General features: G+C 45.9%; 1 protein-coding gene and 1 long non-coding RNA gene across 2 annotated transcripts in view; both read right to left on the reverse strand.

Annotated features, from left to right (window-relative positions):
- LOC120035949 (polysialoglycoprotein-like) overlaps window positions 1-19,172 on the reverse strand; it is a 58,954-nt gene that overhangs the window by 24,426 nt on the left and 15,356 nt on the right. Inside the window, exon 5 of the mRNA XM_038982435.1 lies at window positions 4,092-4,586. Within this exon, the coding sequence (XP_038838363.1) occupies window positions 4,092-4,586 (495 nt within the window). The remainder of the gene's footprint in view (window positions 1-4,091; window positions 4,587-19,172) is intronic.
- On the reverse strand, window positions 15,742-16,238 carry LOC120035952. The gene is made up of 2 exons (XR_005474376.1): window positions 16,154-16,238; window positions 15,742-15,991 (listed from the first exon to the last, which is right to left on the reverse strand). It is a non-coding gene; the product is annotated as an uncharacterized LOC120035952 (long non-coding RNA).

Below are 19,172 nucleotides of genomic sequence, written 5' to 3' on the forward strand. Positions count from 1 at the left end.
GTAGACATTGTCGTCCTAGCAACATTACCAAACAAATGGCCATCTTGGTCAGGAAAACTTTTTAATTACAGAAGCTCTATTTCATCCTATGTGTACCTGCAGCGTGGATGGGGGTCCTCTTTAGGGTGAAGTCTTTAACCAGGATGGAGGCTCCCTGGTTGATGAGGACGTCAACACACTCCACATGGCATTTTAAGGCAGACAGGTCCAGAGGGTGCGCCCCTGGCTGTCCCTCACGTCTAGATCCAGCAGAGACTGAACCAGGACCTCCATAGCATGGTGGTGGCTGTGGTATGCCTGAATAGAAACACAAACACAGTCTCAAGCAAAGTCCAGTGGTACGCCTGAATAGATACACTCTGAACAGAAATACAGTGCTAGACCTCTAAAGTAGACCAGAGTTTTTCAATCGGGAGCCCGTTTTTGCTCCCGCCCAGCATCAACATCTGAGGTCCCTGCCAAGCGTGGGATTGAGAAACAAACACTCTACTTCTCCTCTGAGGTTGATTAACTCAAATGGCAAAATAAGGAAATCATCCTCATCATCACTGTGTAGAATATGCATGTATTTTACACTAATCAGGAATAGATAGGAATTTGGTGTGTGAGTCTGTCTGGACAGTCAACTTCCTGTGGAAAATCAACACCATGCCTGCATCCCAGATAGCACCCTATTCCCTATGTAGTTAACTACTTTTGATCAGGGCCTATAAGGATCTGGTCAAAAGTAGTGTACTAAATAGGGAATAGGGTGCCATTTGTCATATGGAGACCACTACAGGAGCAGGTAGGCTTTACTCACAGCGAGGTGTAGAGGGCTGATGGCAGCTCTGACATCAAAGTCGTTTAGCATGTCTGTCCCTGAGGTTTCAATTAGTTGAGGAAAGACAAGGACGGCCAGTTCAGACTTGTAACATATTTACTTGGAAGGTTAGTCTAGTAGCATGTGTAACATGGTAAATCTCAGTGACCAGCCCCTGCAGACATACTGGGGTGTTGCATCCATACCTTAAACAAGCAAGTGTGAGGAAAAGTTACCAACTGGCACTTACATCTAAAGGTGTTTCACTTGCAATCTGGAAAAAGAACAGCAAGAGTGACGATGCGTCCACGACAAACATGCAGCCACACCTTAAAACCTACTGTTGGGTTCTGAGAATATGAAATATACTAATTCATGTCACTGAGGGAGAGAGCTTAATGTATAACGTTTACATTATGTCAGGATATGTTATTGTTAGCCATCTGGGATCCTCTGGGATTTTTTGTTTATTTCACCTTTATTTAACCAGGTAAGCTAGTTGAGAACAAGTTCTCATTTACAACTGCGACCTGGCCAAGATAAAGCAAAGCAGTGCGACACAAACAACAACACAGAGTTACACATGGAATAAACAAGCGTACAGTCAATAACACAATAGAAAAAAAGAAAGTCTATACAGTGTGTGCAAATGGCGTGAGGAGGTAAGGCAATAAATAGGCTATAGTTTCAAAGTAAGAAAATGTTTGCAGACTAACACTGGAGTGATATATGAGCAGATGATGATGAGCAGATGATGATGTGCAAGTAGTGATACTGGTGTGCAAAAGAGCAGAAAAGTAAATAAAAACAATATGGGGATGAGATGGGTAGATTGGGGTGGGCTATTTACAGATGGACTATGTACAGCTGCATCGATCGGTTAGCTGCTCAGATAGTTGATGTTTAAAGTTGGTGAGGGAAATAAAAGTCTCCAACTTCAGCGATTTTTGCAATTGGTTCCAGTCACTGGCAGCAGAGAACTGGAAGGAAAGGCGGACAAAAGAGGTGTTGGCTTTGGGGATAACCAGTGAGATATACCTGCTGGAGCGCGTGCTACGGGTGGGTGTTGTTATCGTGACCAGTGAGCTGAGATAAGGCGGAGCTTTACCTAGCTTATAGATGACCTGGAGCCAATGGGTCTGGCGACGAATATGTAGCGAGGGCCAGCCGACAAGAGCATACAGGTCGTAGTGGTGGGTGGTATAAGGGGCTTTGGTAACAACACGGATGGCGCTGTGATTGACTGCATCCAGTTTGCTGAGTAGAGTATTGGAAGCTATTTTGTAGATGACATCGCCAAAGTCGAGGATTGGTAGGATAGTCAGTTTTACTAGGGTAAGTTTGGCGGCGTGAGTGAAGGAGGCTTTGTTGCGAAATAAAAAGCCGATTCTAGATTTATTTTGGATTGGAGATGTTTGATATGAGTCTGGAAGGAGAGTTTACAGTCTATCCAGACACCTAGGTATTTGTAGTTGTCCACGTATTCTAGGTCAGAACCGTCCAGAGTAGTGATGCTAGTCGGGCGGGCGGGTGCGGGCAGCGAACTGTTGAAAAGCATGCATTTGGTTTTACTAGCGTTTAAGAGCAGTTGGAGGCCACGGAACGAGCGTTGTATGGCATTGAAGCTCGTTTGGAGGTTAGTTAACACAGTGTCCAAAGAAGGGCCAGATGTATACAGAATACTGTCGTCTGCGTAGAGGTGGATCAGGGAATCACACGCAGCAAGAGTGACATCATTGATGTATACAGAGAAAAGAGTCGGCCCGAGAATTGAACCCTGTGGTACCCCCATAGAGACTGCCAGAGGTCCGGACAACAGGCCTTCCAATTTGACACACTGAACTCTGTCTGCGAAGTAGTTGGTGAACCAGGCGAGACAGTCATTTGAGAAACCAAGGCTGTTGAGTCTGCCGATAAGAATACGGCGATTGACAGAGTCGAAAGCCTTGAAGGTCGATGAAGACGGCTGCACAGTACTGTCTTTTATCGATGGCGGTTATGATATCGTTTAGTACCTTGAGCGTGGCTGAGGTGCACCCATGACCAGCTCGGAAACTGGATTGCACAGCGGAGAAGGTACGGTGGGATTCGAAATGGTCAGTGATCTGTTTATTAACTTGGCTTTCGAAGACCTTAGGCAGGATGGATATAGGTCTGTAACAGTTTGGGTCTAGAGTGTCACCCCCTTTGAAGAGGGGGATGACCGCGGCAGCTTTCCAATCCTTGGGGATCTCAGAAGATATGAGAGGTTGAACAGGCTGGTAATGGGGTTGCGAAAATGGCGGTGGATAGTTTCAGAAATAGAGGGTCTAGATTGTCAAGCCCAGCTGCGTGTACGTGCTTTTTGAATTCATGGCGACTAAGTACGGTTTGCTACGACGCACACCCTGAGCGTTCATCATGCGGCTAGAGAAGGCCTGTATGAACAGACTTCCTCACGCTTCTCATAGAAATTTACCGGTTTCCTCCAATGGTTTATCCCATGTAAATCGGAGTGGGTGGGAAATCCTGGTCAAACTGTTCCTGCCCTCAAACCCTAGGTTAGCGGCGCTACAAGCAACTCTGGGAGAGCCTGGACCTGATAGCAGCCTGCCAGCTAAGACAGGTTAGCATTGACTTATTTAAACCTGAAAGTTTGGATTGGCACTGGGATATGAAGACCAATCGCCAAAACGATGGGCTAATGATACGAGAGCTGGTTTTACATGTAAGCATTCACTAATAGGAAACCAAGTCAGTTACGAGAGAAGACACCCAGCAGAGTCATTTAAATGCAAGTTGACAACCCTGATATTAGTTAGCACTGACACCATTAACCCCGATTCTAGCAACAGCCTCATATGTACAAACCCCAAAAACTCAGTTCCACAACCATCAAGTTTAAATGAACTAGAACCCATTCCACGTCATGTGATGCTACTAGCATAATTTAACCAAATGTAGCTTAAGGCAAATGGTGATTTAAGCACAGGGGTCAAAGTAAACATATTGCTGATGCCAAAGCATGATTATAATGCAAAATAAATGTTGCCATCACCACAGTTACTCAAGTCATAGACCTCAACTCCAAGTAGGAACCGTCAAAACAATACTGAGGACACAAGTATTACAGTTAACGTTTAATTGATCCAAAACAAGAAAATGCAGTTACACACACACAACCTGGACTAGAATACCCATGAACTCTTGCATGGACCCCGAGCACCATGTCCCACATCAGATATCCATGTTTGTGGTCAACGGGGGCTCAGAAGCAGAAGTGAACAGTTCCTCAATGGCATGGTCAGACTGGCCAGCGGCAGCTTCAGAGGTAGCGTCGTCAGACGGGCCAGCTTCAGAGGTAGCGTCGTCAGACGGGCCAGTGGCAGCTTCAGAGGTAGCGTCGTCAGACGGGCCAGTGGCAGCTTCAGAGGTAGCGTCGTCAGACGGGCCAGTGGCAGCTTCAGCGCTAGCGTCGTCAGACGGGCCAGTGGCAGCTTCAGAGGTAGCGTCGTCAGACGGGCCAGTGGCAGCTTCAGAGGTAGCGTCGTCAGACGGGCCAGTGGCAGCGGCAGACGGGCCAGTGGCAGCGTCGTCAGACGGGCCAGTGGCAGCTTCAGAGGTAGCGTCGTCAGACGGGCCAGTGGCTGCTTCAGAGGTAGCGTCGTCAGACGGGCCAGTGGCTGCTTCAGAGGTAGCGTCGTCAGACGGGCCAGTGGCTGCTTCAGAGGTAGCGTCGTCAGACGGGCCAGTGGCAGCTTCAGAGGTAGCGTCGTCAGAGGACAGGGCATCATTTGCCATAGAGCTACCAAGGTTTGGAGAAGCTTGGGATTCTACTTCATTAGTCTCTAAATACTCTGGAGAGAAAACATAAAGGAACAGTTGGGTATTCTACAGCAACACAGCTGTTCTACACAGTCTAGGCCAAATTGCCATTCGAATGTTGGGTTCATGTTGCGCAACACAGATTTAAAAGTATATATTTCAGGCCGTACCTTCTCTGTCTTGTTTAGCGTCAGACCCTATGGATCGGAGCAAGGCCAGGGCATGCACAATGGAGACGTCATTTGATGACAGCTCTGAAAAACGTAGGTTAAGGTACACAAGCAAAATGACCAAATCAAAGGGTTTGACAACATTATTTAGACAACTGAGTTACTCTATGGTGTTGAATGAGTGTCAAACACAGCAGCACCATAGACACAGTACAAAGCTAGAAGGGTTGTGGAAAGAAACACTTACCTCCAAGTCTGCTCTGCAGAGAGACTTGCTCTTGCTTCTGGGACTTTCCAACAGGGTAACAAGAAACTGAGGAGAAAGTGTTAACAGAAGTGGAGTTGACACAAAATAACTACATATATTAATAGCAGTGAAGAATAAAAGTTGACCAACGCGGAAGAAACAGACAGTCAAATTTTAATCTCACACTTGTAAAGTTCCGCATATTTCCCGAACAAATCCCTTCAATCCAAATAAAACATTAGTGAACCAACCTTTGACAACCCCCACAGTCATCACAAAGAGCAGTAATTCTCTCACACCTCCCATGATCATAAGAATAGTCTGTGTTATCAACAGGTAATGTCTTCCCGTGGCCTGTATGAGGCTTATATAGGCCACTAATGACCTTTTACCTGACAAACAGGACTTAACGATCAATTCACAAGCTTGATTGAGGTGTTACATTCAGATAGAAATAGACCATGTAGAACGTATGTTGATTCTTTGGTGGGCAGGCAATCTTTTCTACTCCATATATTGCATTTATATCTGTAATGTTTAACCCTAATGGTCTCAGATCAGCAGTAGAAAGAAGTAGGCCTAATTATTTTAGGTGTAATCTTCAAAGATATTAGGGGGAAATAAACACTGTACCCAAATCCACTTTTTACAATGCTCCTGGGAAATGGGTAGGCCTCCACCATATAGTCCTTCACAGTTTTACAGCTGTGTTATACTCCTTTATTTACATAGATCACATACATAAATATATATGTTAGCTGTAGGTAGCTTTGGGATAAAATTCCCATATTGTATTGTTACTAACATAAATCATAATATATCATATTTTCCTCATTTGCTCTGTAGGAGGTTCGTCATATGAAGGACATTCAAGTGGATGTGACCCCTAACCTGCAATAGGGGCTCAGTGGGGTGACAGACATCCTGTAACGGATCTCCAAGCTAGTGTTGAGATGTGTCTGTTACTTGAACTTTACAGCAGAGGTAACTCTGGGTCTAGCGCTTGATGGATTTTGTGACTGCACTTGAAGAAACGTTCAAAGCTTTTGAAATTTTCCGGATTGACTGAACTTCATGTCTTAAAATAATATTAGACTTTCGTTTCTCTTTGCTTATTTGAGCTGTTCTTGCCATAATATGGACTTGGTATTTTACCAAATAGGGCTATCTTCTGTATACCACCCCTACCTTGTCACAAAACAAGTGATTGGCTCAAAAGCACTAAGGAAATAAATTCCACAAATTAACTTTGAACAAGGCACACCTGTTAATTGAAATGCATTCCAGGTGAGTACCTCATGAAGCTGATTGAGAGAATGCCAAGAGTGTGCAAAGCTGTCATCAAGGAAAAGGGTGGCTACTTTGAAGAATCTCAAATATAAAATATATTTCGATTTTTTTGGTTACTACAGGATTCCTTATGTGGTATTTCATACTTTTGATGTTCTACAATGTAGAAAATTGTAAAAAATAAAGAAACCCTGGAATGAGTAGGTGTGTCCAAACTTTTGACTGGTACTGTATATATTGTAACAGTGTAATAAAATACCCAAGAATAAAGCTATATACAAGGAGTACCAGTTCCAAATCAGTGTGCAGGGGTACGAGGTATTTGAGGTAGATATGTACAAGGCAGGGTAAAGTGACTAGGCATCAGGATAGATAATAATAAGAGCAAAATAAAGAACAGAGCAGCAGCAGCAAATGAGTGTAAAGGTGTGTGTTTGTTTGTGAGAGTGTGTAATGTGTACGCATGTGTGTTTGGGTTGTGTCGGTTTGTGTGTGTGTGGATTTTGTGTGGGAGTGTGAATGTAGTGTGTGTGTGTGTGCATATGGTTTGTATACAGTCTAGTGATTGTGGGTAGGGTCAGAGCAAGACCCTTTAACAGCCCTGTTGATGTGGATGGGGACGTGCTCTCCCCTCTTGCTCCTATAGTCCACGATCAGCTCCTTGGTCTTACTGACATTGAGGGAGAGGTTGTCCTGGCACCACAATGCCAATTCTCTGACCTCTCATCGCCTTCGTGTCGTCAGCAAACTTGATGATGGTGTTGGAGTCGTGTGTGGCCACACAGTCATGGGTGAACAGGGAGTACAAGAGGGGACTAAGCACGCATCCCTGAGGGCCTCCCGTGTTGAAGGTCAGTGTGGCAGAGGTGTTCTTGCCTATCCTCACCACCTGGGGCCGGCCCGTCAGAAAGTCCAGCATCCAGTTGCAGAAGGAGGTCTTCAGTCCCAAGGTCCCTAGCTTGGAGGGGACTATGGTGTTGAACGCTGGGCTGTAGTCTATGAACAGTATTCTCACATAGTTATTTCCCCTCTCAATTGAGATTGCTTCATCTGTGGATCTGTTGGGGAGATATGCAAATTGGAGTGGGTACAGGGTGTCTGGGATGATTGTGTTGATGTGGTCATGACCAGACTTTCAAAGCACAGATGTGAGTGCTACAGACAGGTTACCTTGGAGTTCTTGGGAACACGGACAATGGTAGTCAGCTTGAAATATGTCGGGATTACAGACTGTCCTGTGAGGATCCAAATAGGTCAGATCAGGTTTGCAATGAATGACTTCAACAAGATCCCTTCTTTTTTTCACCTTTATTTAACTAGGCAAATCAGTTAAGAACAAATTCTTCGTTTCATTGACGGCCTAGGAACAGTAGGTTAACTGCCTTGTTCAGGGGCAGAACGACAGATTTGTACCTTGTCAGCTCGGGGATTCGATCTTGCAACCTTTCGGTTACTAGTCCAACGCTCTAACCACTAGGCTACGCTGCCGCCCCCTCTCTCCCGCAGAGGGGGGAGGAGGGAACTGGTGGGGGTTAACAACTCACGCCCTTTGCTTTGTTTCAAGAATACTTTTTCCCGACGAAATTCTAACACGTTCAGAAGCAACTACTGGAACAATATATCTAACATAAAACGTGGGGAATGGTCAGAGGTGATCTAAAGAACACTAATGTTGTTTTGTTAGTTATGTAGTCATTATAAATGTTATAAAGGAAATACTGTAACATGGAAAGTACACCCACTACATATGTGAAGTGTCCCTCCAATGTGTTGTGCATGAAATGGAGAAGAACAACAGTAGAAGACTTGTTGGACGATGACTGTTAAGAATGATGATATGAGAGGGACTTCCGCCAATGGCGAAGCTCTAACAAGACGCATCTGCGTAGTGTCCTCGAACTTTCAAACAGTTTTAAGGCATTTTGACATTGTTTAACTGTTCGTTAATAGTGAGTTGGAAGTTAAAACATTTATTGTATCGCCAAAACAAAATATGCCAAATATGTCAAAGCCTCAGACGAGGCATGGAAAAATGCCCCTCTCTGACAGCCCTTCGTCGGCCTCGGCGGATGCTAGCTCGGGAAGAAGCACCAGCATGGTTCAGAATGGAGATGGACAAGGGTATAACAAAAATAAATCCAAGAGACACTTTCTGAACCCCTCAGCAAAATTGATGTACTGGTCGATAAACTCCACGAAGACCATAAAGTCACAAAGGGACGAGTGACAAAGTTAGAAAAAGACCATGCTGACCACCAGGCTGCCATCCTGGACGTCCGTGAGGAAGTGGACCAAAAATACAAGAAGTTGGAAGACTCCATCGCTAAACTCGAGGAGAAATTTGATTATTATGAACATTTCCAAAGGCACTCGAATTTGAGACTTCAAGGTTTCCCGGAGGTCGTGGAGGGAAGAGACGCGATCTCCTTTCTACAGGATTCCCAAAATTCTGGATCTACCCCCTCCCGCGCACCCACTGGAGATTGGAGATACTGGAGATACTCGGCCTTGTCTCAGGATAGTAAGTTGGTGGTTGAAGATATCCCTCTAGTGGTGTGGGGGCTGTGCTTTGGCAAAGTGGGTGGGGTTATATCCTGCCTGTTTGGCCCTGTCCGGGGGTATCGTCGGATGGGGCCACAGTGTTTCCCGACCCCTCCTGTCTCAGCCTCCAGTATTTATGCTGCAGTAGTTTATGTGTCGGGGGGCTAGGGTCAGTCTGTTATATCTGGTGTATTTCTCCTGTCTTATCCGGTGTTCTGTGTGAATTTAAGTATGCTCTCTAATTATCTCTGTTTCTCTCTCTCTCTCTCTCTCTCGGAGGACATGCCTCAAGACTACCTGGCCTGATGACTCCTTGCTGTCCCCAGGCCACCTGGCCGTGCTGCTGCTCCAGTCTCAACTGTTCTGCCTGCGGCTATGGAACTCCGACCTGTTCACTGGACGTGCTACCTTGTCCCAGACCTGTTGTTTTCAACTCTCTAGAGACAGCAGGAGCGGTAGAGATACTCTGAATGATCGGCTATGAAAAGCCAACTGACATTTACTCCTGAGGTGCTGACCTGTTTCACCCTCTACAACCACTGTTATTATTATTATCTGAACCTGCTGGTCATCTATGAACATTTGAACATCTTGCCCATGTTCTGTTATAATCTCCACCCGGCACAGCCAGAAGAGGACTGGCCACCCCTTATGCCTGGTTCCTCTCTAGGTTTCTTCCTAGGTTTTGGCCTTCCTAGGGAGTTTGTCCTAGCTACCGTGCTTCTACACCTGCATTGCTTGCTGTTTGGGGTTTTAGGCTGGGTTTCTGTACAGCACTTTGTGACATAATTATAAATACATTTGATTGATTGATAGTGATGAGCTTTGAGTGCACTATGGTTTGAACGCTGAGCTGTAGTCAATGAATAGCATTCTCACATAGGTGTTCCTTTTGTCCAGGTGTGAAAGGGCAGTGTGGAGTGCAATAGAGATTGCATCATCTGTGGATCTGTTGGGGCGGTATGCAAATTGGAGTAGGTTTAGGGTTTCTAGGATCATGGTGTTGATGTGAGCCATGACCAGCCTTTCAAAAACACAGACGTGAGTGCTACGGGTCGGTAGCTATTTAGGCAGGTTACCTTAGTCTTCTTGGGCACAGGGACTATGGTGCAATGCTTGAAACATGTTGGTATTACAGACTCAGACAGGGAGAGGTTGAAAATATCAGTGAAGACGCTTGCCAGTTGGTCAGCGCATGCTCGGGTACACATCCTGGTAATCCGTTTGGCCCTGTGGCCTTGTGAATGTTGACCTGTTTAAAGGTCTTACTCACATCAGCTGCGGAGAATGTGATCACACAGTAGTCCGGAACAGCTGGTGCTCTCATGCATGTTACAGTGTTACTTGCTTCGAAGCGAGCATATAAATAATTTAGCTCGTCTGGTAGGCTCGTGTCACTGGGCTGCTCTCGGCTGTGCTTCCCTTTGTAGTCTGTAATAGTTTGCAAGCCCTGCCACATCCGACCAGCATCGGAGGCGGTGTAGTATGATGTGATCTTTGTCCTGTATTGATGCTTTGCCTGGTTGATGGTTCGTCGGAGGGCATATCGGGATTTCTTATAAGCTTCCAGGTTAGAGTCCCGCTCCTTGAAAGCGGCAGCTCTACCCTTTTAGCTAAGGTTGGATTTTGCCTGTAATCCATGACTTCTGGTTGGGTTATGTACGTATAGTCACTGTGGGGACGACGTCATCGATGCACTTATTGATGAAGCCAGTGACTGATGTGGTGTAATCCTCAATGCCATCGGAAGAATCCCGGAAAATATTCCAGTCTGTGCTAGCAAAACAGTCCTGTAGTTTAGCATCTGCCTCATCTGACCACTTTTTTATTGATCTAGTCACTGGTGCTTCCTGCTTTAATTGTTGCTTGTAAGCAGGAATCCGGAGGATAGAAATATGGTCAGATTAGCCAAATGGAGGGCGAGGGAGAGCTTTGTATGCATCTTTGAATATGGAGTAAAGGTGGTCCAGAGTTTCTTTTCCTCTGGTTGCACATTTAACATGTTGATAGAGAGAGAGACAATACATTCCTGATCAGGTCACTTGGTTAGGAAAACCCCCTGACCCAACACACTGTGTCCCGACACACTGGGTCCCAACCCACTGGCTCCAACCTCCTGGATCCAACCCTCTGGATCCAATCTCCATCTCTTCATTACTTGGTTATGAAAACCCCCTGATCCCAACACACTGGTCCCAACCCCCTGGTCCCAACACACTGGTCCCAACCCCCTGGTCCCAACACACTTGTCCCAACCCACTGGTCCCAACCCCCTGGCCCAACCTCCATCTCTTCATTACTTGGTTATGAAACCCCCCTGGTCCCAACCCCCTGGCCCCAATCCCCTGGTCCCAACCCACTGGTCCCAACACACTTGTCCCAACCCACTGGTCCCAACCCCCTGGCCCAACCTCCATCTCTTCATTACTTGGTTATGAAAACCCCCTGGTCCCAACCCCCTGGCCCCAATCCCCTGGTCCCAACCCACTGGTCCCAACACACTTGTCCCAACCCACTGATCCCAACCCCCTGGCCCAACCTCCATCTCTTCATTACTTGAAGGAAATCATTCTCCAACACACTAGAGCTCTGTCTTTTCGTGGAGTTGTAATTGAACAGTGACTACACAGTTGAATGTGGGGAGGTGTATGTATGCATTGACTCACATCCACCCCAAGGTCCAGGAGGTACTTGACTATGCTGATCATGCCGCTGGAGGCTGCAGAGTGGAGAGGGGTGTAGGCCTTCTTGTCTTTACAGGACACCTCTGATCCATGAGAGGCCAGCAGTTTCACCACCTCAATGTGCCCTATGGGGGGGAAAAGAGAGACAAAGAGAGAAACAGAGATGGAGAGAGAGACAGACAGATGGAGAGAGACAGAGAGATAGGCAGAGATATAGAGGGAGAGAGAGGTTAGTTTACAGTGGTACACAGCACCATAAACAATACCTACATCGTGTTAGTACAATTGAAAACCTACATCTTATCAACATACTTAGTCCATCATTCTGACATAATAACACACTAGAGGTGGACCATACAGCTGAGCTGTGAGGCTAACACACAGCCAATTCATTCACTCACTGGGATAAGGACATTAGTCAGAATGTAAATGTGTGGTCAACTCATTACCCATGTAAGCAGCCCAGTGGATTGCTCGGCGGTCCTTCTCGTCAAAAGCATTAATGTTGGCTCCTCTGGAGAGAAGCAGCATCACCATCTAACAGGAAAAGGAGAGAGAAACAAAACACAGGCTGAGGAAAACTAAAGCAAGATCTGCTCAAATCTGGCGTCAAAGCCTCTCTTGAACAAACTCAAGCATACAACTAGGGCTGTGACGGTCATGGGACTTCCGGTGTCGGTGATTGACGTGCGGTATGTACACAGTCATTGACATAACTGACAGCCGACAGACGGACGGGGGAAACATTAGCAAAGGAAAACGGAGTGTTTAGGCCTAACTGTCTTGCTCATAGGCGCGCGAGTCTCAAGTTAAGGGGAAGCTAATTTTCACCATAAAAAATATATAAAGCATTCTATGCATCATCACATTTACAGACTTTTGTAAGATAGCTGACTATTGCTAATGTGATTAGTAAATTGGATAGTCATCATTTAGGTTAATAATATAACTCAATCACTGTTCACAAAAAAACGGCTGTTCAATGCAGCGCGTGGTGGAGTAAGGCTAGGCTAGGCTATGTCAGATATGTTTCTCTTTACAGGATTTTTTCCCCCCCTTGTTAAAATATTTTGTATCATGCAATTCTACTACACTTTATATGACTATAGAGATTAGCAGAATCTTTTTCAATATGACTTTAAAGTGGCACTGACCCAGGGATAAAGAAAGTGAATATGCACACTCACCGGGGATATAGCCAATGGCAAAAATACTGTTCGCTCAATTAAGTTGAGAATTTTGATAACTAAAAGACAGATTAGTCTTTTCATTGTCTTCTCTTTGAAGCAATAGCCAATTGCTTTCCAAACTATGTTAGCCTGAGATAGTGTTCAGTCTTTCGTGAGATGCACTGTCAGGCTCATGTAAGAAGTCATATTTACACTTGACCACGTCTGTGATCAGTGCAAAAAAAATGGACGTCCTTTAGCTCTGTCCGAACCTCCCCCTTCACCTTGAAAAAGAAAGGTTTGGGAAACCCTGCTTTAACAGGCTAAAACTATTTTAAACCAGTCTTATTTTGAGACTAAGTCTGCTCCAGCCTATAAGAACGAGGAGGAATGTCATAAAGTAAGTAGAACCAGATCATGAACTACAGTACTGTAAAGTGACAGATACTGAACAAGGTGCATACGGCTGATGGAAGGAGGCATCTGTTCTTAAATTGCTGGAGCACAGAAAGGATGTGTCCAGAACACATCCTACCTTTCCCAAGATGAGTAAAGACCGTTTGGCCTACCTTTCCCAATGATGAGTAAAGGCCGTTTGGCCTACCTTTCCCAATGATGAGTAAAGGCCGTTTGGCCTACCTTTCCCAATGATGAGTAAAGGCCGTTTGGCCTACCTTTCCCAATGATAAGTAAAGGCCGTTTGGCCTACCTTTCCCAATGATGAGTAAAGGCCGTTTGGCCTACCTTTCCCAATGATGAGTAAAGGCCGTTTGGCCTACCTTTCCTAATGATAAGTAAAGGCCGTTTGGCCTACCTTTCCCAATGATGAGTAAAGGCCGTTTGGCCTACCTTTCCCAATGATGAGTAAAGGCCGTTTGGCCTACCTTTCCCAATGATGAGTAAAGGCCGTTTGGCCTACCTTTCCTAATGATGAGTAAAGGCCGTTTGACCTACCTTTCCCAAAGATGAGTAAAGGCCGTTTGGCCTACCTTTCCCAATGATGAGTAAAGGCCGTTTGGCCTACCTTTCCCAATGATGAGTAAAGGTCGTTTGGCCTACCTTTCCCAATGATAAGTAAAGGCCGTTTGGCCTACCTTTCCCAATGATGAGTAAAGACCGTTTGGCCTACCTTTCCCAATGATGAGTAAAGGCCGTTTGGCCTACCTTTCCCAATGATGAGTAAAGGTCGTTTGGCCTACCTTTCCCAATGATGAGTAAAGGCCGTTTGGCCTACCTTTCCCAATGATGAGTAAAGGCCGTTTGGCCTACCTTTCCCAATGATGAGTAAAGGCCGTTTGGCCTACCTTTCCCAATGATGAGTAAAGGCCGTTTGGCCTACCTTTCCCAATGATGAGTAAAGGCCGTTTGGCTTACCTTTCCCAATGATAAGTAAAGGCCGTTTGGCCTACCTTTCCCAATGATGAGTAAAGGCCGTTTGGCCTACCTTTCCCAATGATGAGTAAAGGCCGTTTGGCCTACCTTTCCCAATGATAAGTAAAGGCCGTTTGGCCTACCTTTCCCAATGATAAGTAAAGGCCGTTTGGCCTACCTTTCCGAATGATAAGTAAAGGCCGTTTGGCCTACCTTTCCCAATGATGAGTAAAGGCCGTTTGGCTTACCTTTCCCAATGATGAGTAAAGGCCGTTTGGCTTACCTTTCCCAATGATAAGTAAAGGCCGTTTGGCCTACCTTTCCCAATGATGAGTAAAGGCCGTTTGGCCTACATTTCCCAATGATGAGTAAAGGCCGTTTGGCCTACCTTTCCCAATGATAAGTAAAGGCCGTTTGGCTTTCCTTTCCCAATGATAAGTAAAGGCCGTTTGGCCTACCTTTCCCAATGATAAGTAAAGGCCGTTTGGCCTACCTTTCCCAATGATGAGTAAAGGCCGTTTGGCCTACCTTTCCCAATGATGAGTAAAGGCCGTTTGGCCTACCTTTCCCAATGATGAGTAAAGACCGTTTGGCCTACCTTTCCCAATGATAAGTAAAGGTCGTTTGGCCTACCTTTCCCAATGATGAGTAAAGGCCGTTTGGCCTACCTTTCCCAATGATGAGTAAAGGCCGTTTGGCCTACCTTTCCCAATGATAAGTAAAGGCCGTTTGGCCTACCTTTCCCAATGATAAGTAAAGGCCGTTTGGCCTACCTTTCCGAATGATAAGTAAAGGCCGTTTGGCCTACCTTTCCCAATGATGAGTAAAGGCCGTTTGGCTTACCTTTCCCAATGATGAGTAAAGGCCGTTTGGCTTACCTTTCCCAATGATAAGTAAAGGCCGTTTGGCCTACCTTTCCCAATGATGAGTAAAGGCCGTTTGGCCTACATTTCCCAATGATGAGTAAAGGCCGTTTGGCCTACCTTTCCCAATGATAAGTAAAGGCCGTTTGGCTTTCCTTTCCCAATGATAAGTAAAGGCCGTTTGGCCTACCTTTCCCAATGATAAGTAAAGGCCGTTTGGCCTACCTTTCCCAATGATGAGTAAAGGCCGTTTGGCCTACCTTTCCCAATGATGAGTAAAGGCCGTTTGGCCTACCTTTCCCAATGATGAGTAAAGACCGTTTGGCCTACCTTTCCCAATGATAAGTAAAGGTCGTTTGGCCTACCTTTCCCAATGATGAGTAAAGGCCGTTTGGCCTACCTTTCCCAATGATGAGTAAAGGTCGTTTGGCCTACCTTTCCCAATGATGAGTAAAGGTCGTTTGGCCTACCTTTCCCAATGATGAGTAAAGGTCGTTTGGCCTACCTTTCCCAATGATGAGTAAAGGTCGTTTGGCCTACCTTTCCCAATGATGAGTAAAGGTCGTTTGGCCTACCTTTCCCAATGATGAGTAAAGGTCGTTTGGCCTACCTTTCCCAATGATGACATGTTTGGCCGGGGTAGGCCGTCATTGTAAATAATAATTTGTTCTTAACTGACTTGCCTAGTTAAATGAAGGTTAAATAAAATAAAAAATATATGAAGTGCTTCACTATAAATACGTTTGACTATGTGGTTTGAAGTACTTTACCATTATCTTGCACAAACAATAAGACAGAAATCAATGCAGTAATGTTTTATTAAATAAAGGCTCTGATTAAAATAGTAATAAAATCAGGCATTTGGCTAATTCTTCTTCCCAAAAGCTCCTCTGAATGGTTTGGAGACGGCTCTGGAGATAGCTCGTAACACCCTGACTATGAGAGGGCGTTTACGGGACTGGGACTCCTGGGGAGCAGGGGCCAGTGTGGTTGTCAGGTCCTCCTTGGGTGGGGAAGTGGATGGAACCTCTGGAACCTCACACTCAGCATCTGTGATAAGAATATTTCATAATCAGAAAATGAACGTGTGTGTTTGTCTGTCTGTCTGCCTGTCTATCCGTCTGTCTGTCCGCCTGTATCTGTAGTCACTGTTTTAACAAGCTGGCCATAGGGTGATACATCAATATGACATTATCGATGCTTATCACTTACTCTGTGAAATACGAGTCTCTCTGAGACGTTTGGTAGGCAGCGCATCCTGTTCAGGGTGGCTCTTCGGTTCCTCTTTTGTCTTGAACAGCTGTTGACAAAACACATCAGGACAACTGAGCCTGTGTAAAATATATGGTATGCATCCCTAAAGGCACCCTATTGGCTACGTAAGGCACTACTTCTGACAAGGGCCCATAGTGCTCTGGTCAAAAGTAGTGCACTACAGACATTGACTCTCTCCCATGTGTATTAGGATTGTATTACAGCGGCCTCACTCAACCTCCTAAAGACAATGACAACAGCATTGTTCTAATGCTGAGAGACAATAGGGGTTTAGTGAATCTGTAGGGTACATTTCAGCCCTGCCTTACAGAGGTCATCTCAAAACACTGAGCCTCCTACCTTCATCCTGATCTTTGGAATCTTGCCAATTTTGGGTAGGAAGCGCCACTTCCTGTTCTTCTTAATCTCTTCCCCTCTGGCAGAGGGAAGGCGGGCCATGCCGTCAGCCTTTACATCAGCCGGGCTAAGGCCCCTGGCGGGGAATTCCTCAGTAGCATTAAGGTCAGCCACAACGCCATGAGTGATGTCACTTGCGGCATTGCTGGTGTCTAAGTAAGAAGAGCCAGCTGGTGTGACCGACCTGGGTACAATAACTGGGAGAAGAGGACGCAACAATGGAAAGCAGTCACTGCGTTCCAAAAGGAATTCTCTTCCCTTTATAGTGCACAACTTTTGAACAGGGCCCATAGGGTCTGGCTCTGGTCAAAAGTAGTGCACTAAACATGGAAGAAGGTGCCATTTTGGACACAACCAGCAAAGTTCACATCATAAAACGCAATGTATTGAGCATCATGTTACAATGAAGTCCTATGCAGATGAAAAGAGGTACTTTCACTTACCACCCTCCATTGCAGACTTGGACAGATCAGTCAGACTGTCCATCACCATGTCTGTCATCAACTTGATGACCTGATCCAAAACCCTGTCAGCAATGGGTGGCATAGGCCTACCCAAACACTGCCCCAGGAGTCTGCTAACAGAAGTGTGGGCAAAGCTGTAAACGAGCTCTGACGCATCGTCCTTTGACAGCTTCCTCAGTGCTGGCTTTGGCAGCGCTGGTTGAGAGAGGCTTCTGTGGCCAGTCATGGATTGAGGCTGGCGTCTTATGGTTATCTCCTGAATGAGACCATGGACCTTTGCGATCAGGTTGCCAGACGCATCTTGAAGGGCTTCAATTGACAGAAGCCTATCCAGATTTTCTTCTGCTGAAGTCATCTCTAGGTCGTCTGTCTTCAATGTGTCCATTATAGTTTTCACTATGATACTGGTGTCAGATATGTTCATTTCTTGTTGGCTCACAAGCGCTGACTGTGAACCTGTCTTGTCCATTGCGTTAGAGGTATGGCATTCTGTCCTTGTGATCTCATCGGCAGCGCTCATGTCAGGCAACAGGTCAAGGCTCTCCAGTAGAGAGTCTAACATGTTAGTGGCTATCAGACACTCCTCACTTGCATTCTGCCCAACAGATGAACTCTCAGAGTTGGCCAATCTGCACTTGATCACATTTAGGATCAAGCTGAGTGTCTTCTTTGCAGTTTTGCTAAAGCCTTCTTGGCTGAATGCCACTGTTCCGTCTTGTAGAGCCTCAAGAGGTTCACAACTTTCACTCAATCCACAACCATGGAGAGGAGAGGCTCTCTTCAAACTGGTGTCGCTCACAACTAACATACTCCTGGTGGGCAGACTGACATCCTCACTGCACGTGTCAATTACATGGTGGTCTGTGGAGGAGCCACTCGAAGACACAAGGGCTTTAAACCTTTTAGTCAAACGGACTTTTGAAAATGGCTTCTCACTTCTCACAGACGGAGGGCGGCTCCTGTCCTTAACAAGAGCAGTGTCAGGGGACTTCGAGCATCTGAGTGTCTCCACAGGGGTGGAGTCCAGCACATCTTTAGCTGTGGTGACTGACACGGGTGGAAAAGACAAAAAGACATTCAGTCTATCCTTTACTCTGTGGTACATGATTTGAGCAGCAAAAAATGAGTTGTCAAAGACAACTCTGGGATTGAGTTGGGACTGCAGCTTTTTCTCTCCTAGTGGGAAGGAGTCTGCGTCCTCCACTGTGTACTGGGATACACTTTCAAGGTCTTGCATGATCATATTCAATATAACTTCAGTTGTAGAAACCACATGGTGTGAGAAGGTGATGCTAGGCATGCTCTGTGGCAAAGAACAGTTGGCTTCGCTAGCAGCTCTGAGAATGGCCTCACGCACAATCTGTTTGGCCGTAGCTCGGAACTCAGCACTGTGAAAGCTCTGGATGGAAATGTTAGAGGTTCTGCTGGCTGCACTACGAGATCGCGTGAGCGTGGCAATCTCGGCTGACGTCACGTCACTTGAAATGGTGAGGTCCTCCAATTTCGAAATTATCGAGTCCAACTTCTGGTTGAAGTCGAAAGACGCATTTGATGTGTTCTCCCCAACGGAAGCGAAGCGGTCTTCCTTTGAAGTCTCCAACCTCAGCACCGAGATCACCTGTTTGATGACCCCTTTAGTGCAGGTGTCGAGGGTGAGCTGGTGGGCTGAGGCTGAGGACATAGAAGAGGAATTACTGTCTGTCTTCTGTACAGGAGATACCTCCACAGTGGTCTCAGTTACAAGTAGTCCAGTGTCATAGAGCTCAATTTGCACAGGAGTATTTTTTCCCTCAGTGAGAAGGTGAGAGGTGAAAAGCTTCCTCAGTTTGTCCAGGGTTTTGGTATAAATCTTCTGGGAACCTGAACTCACTTCCACCCAGAACATTTTGCGACCTGATTTTGTACGCATGGAGGCCTTATTGACCTCAGATACCTCATGCAGGTCGGAAATAATTCCACCAAATAGATCAGAGGATGCCTCCTCAATATTCTCCGCGGAAACACAGACAGACAGAACTTCCGACAGTTTTCCCACAAGTGTCGGTTTTATCCAGCACGCCAGTATATGTCACAGCTGCATCTTGAATGACCTGAGT

This window comes from Salvelinus namaycush, unplaced genomic scaffold, assembly GCF_016432855.1.
Source record: "Salvelinus namaycush isolate Seneca unplaced genomic scaffold, SaNama_1.0 Scaffold1165, whole genome shotgun sequence".
Taxonomy (NCBI): domain Eukaryota; kingdom Metazoa; phylum Chordata; class Actinopteri; order Salmoniformes; family Salmonidae; genus Salvelinus; species Salvelinus namaycush.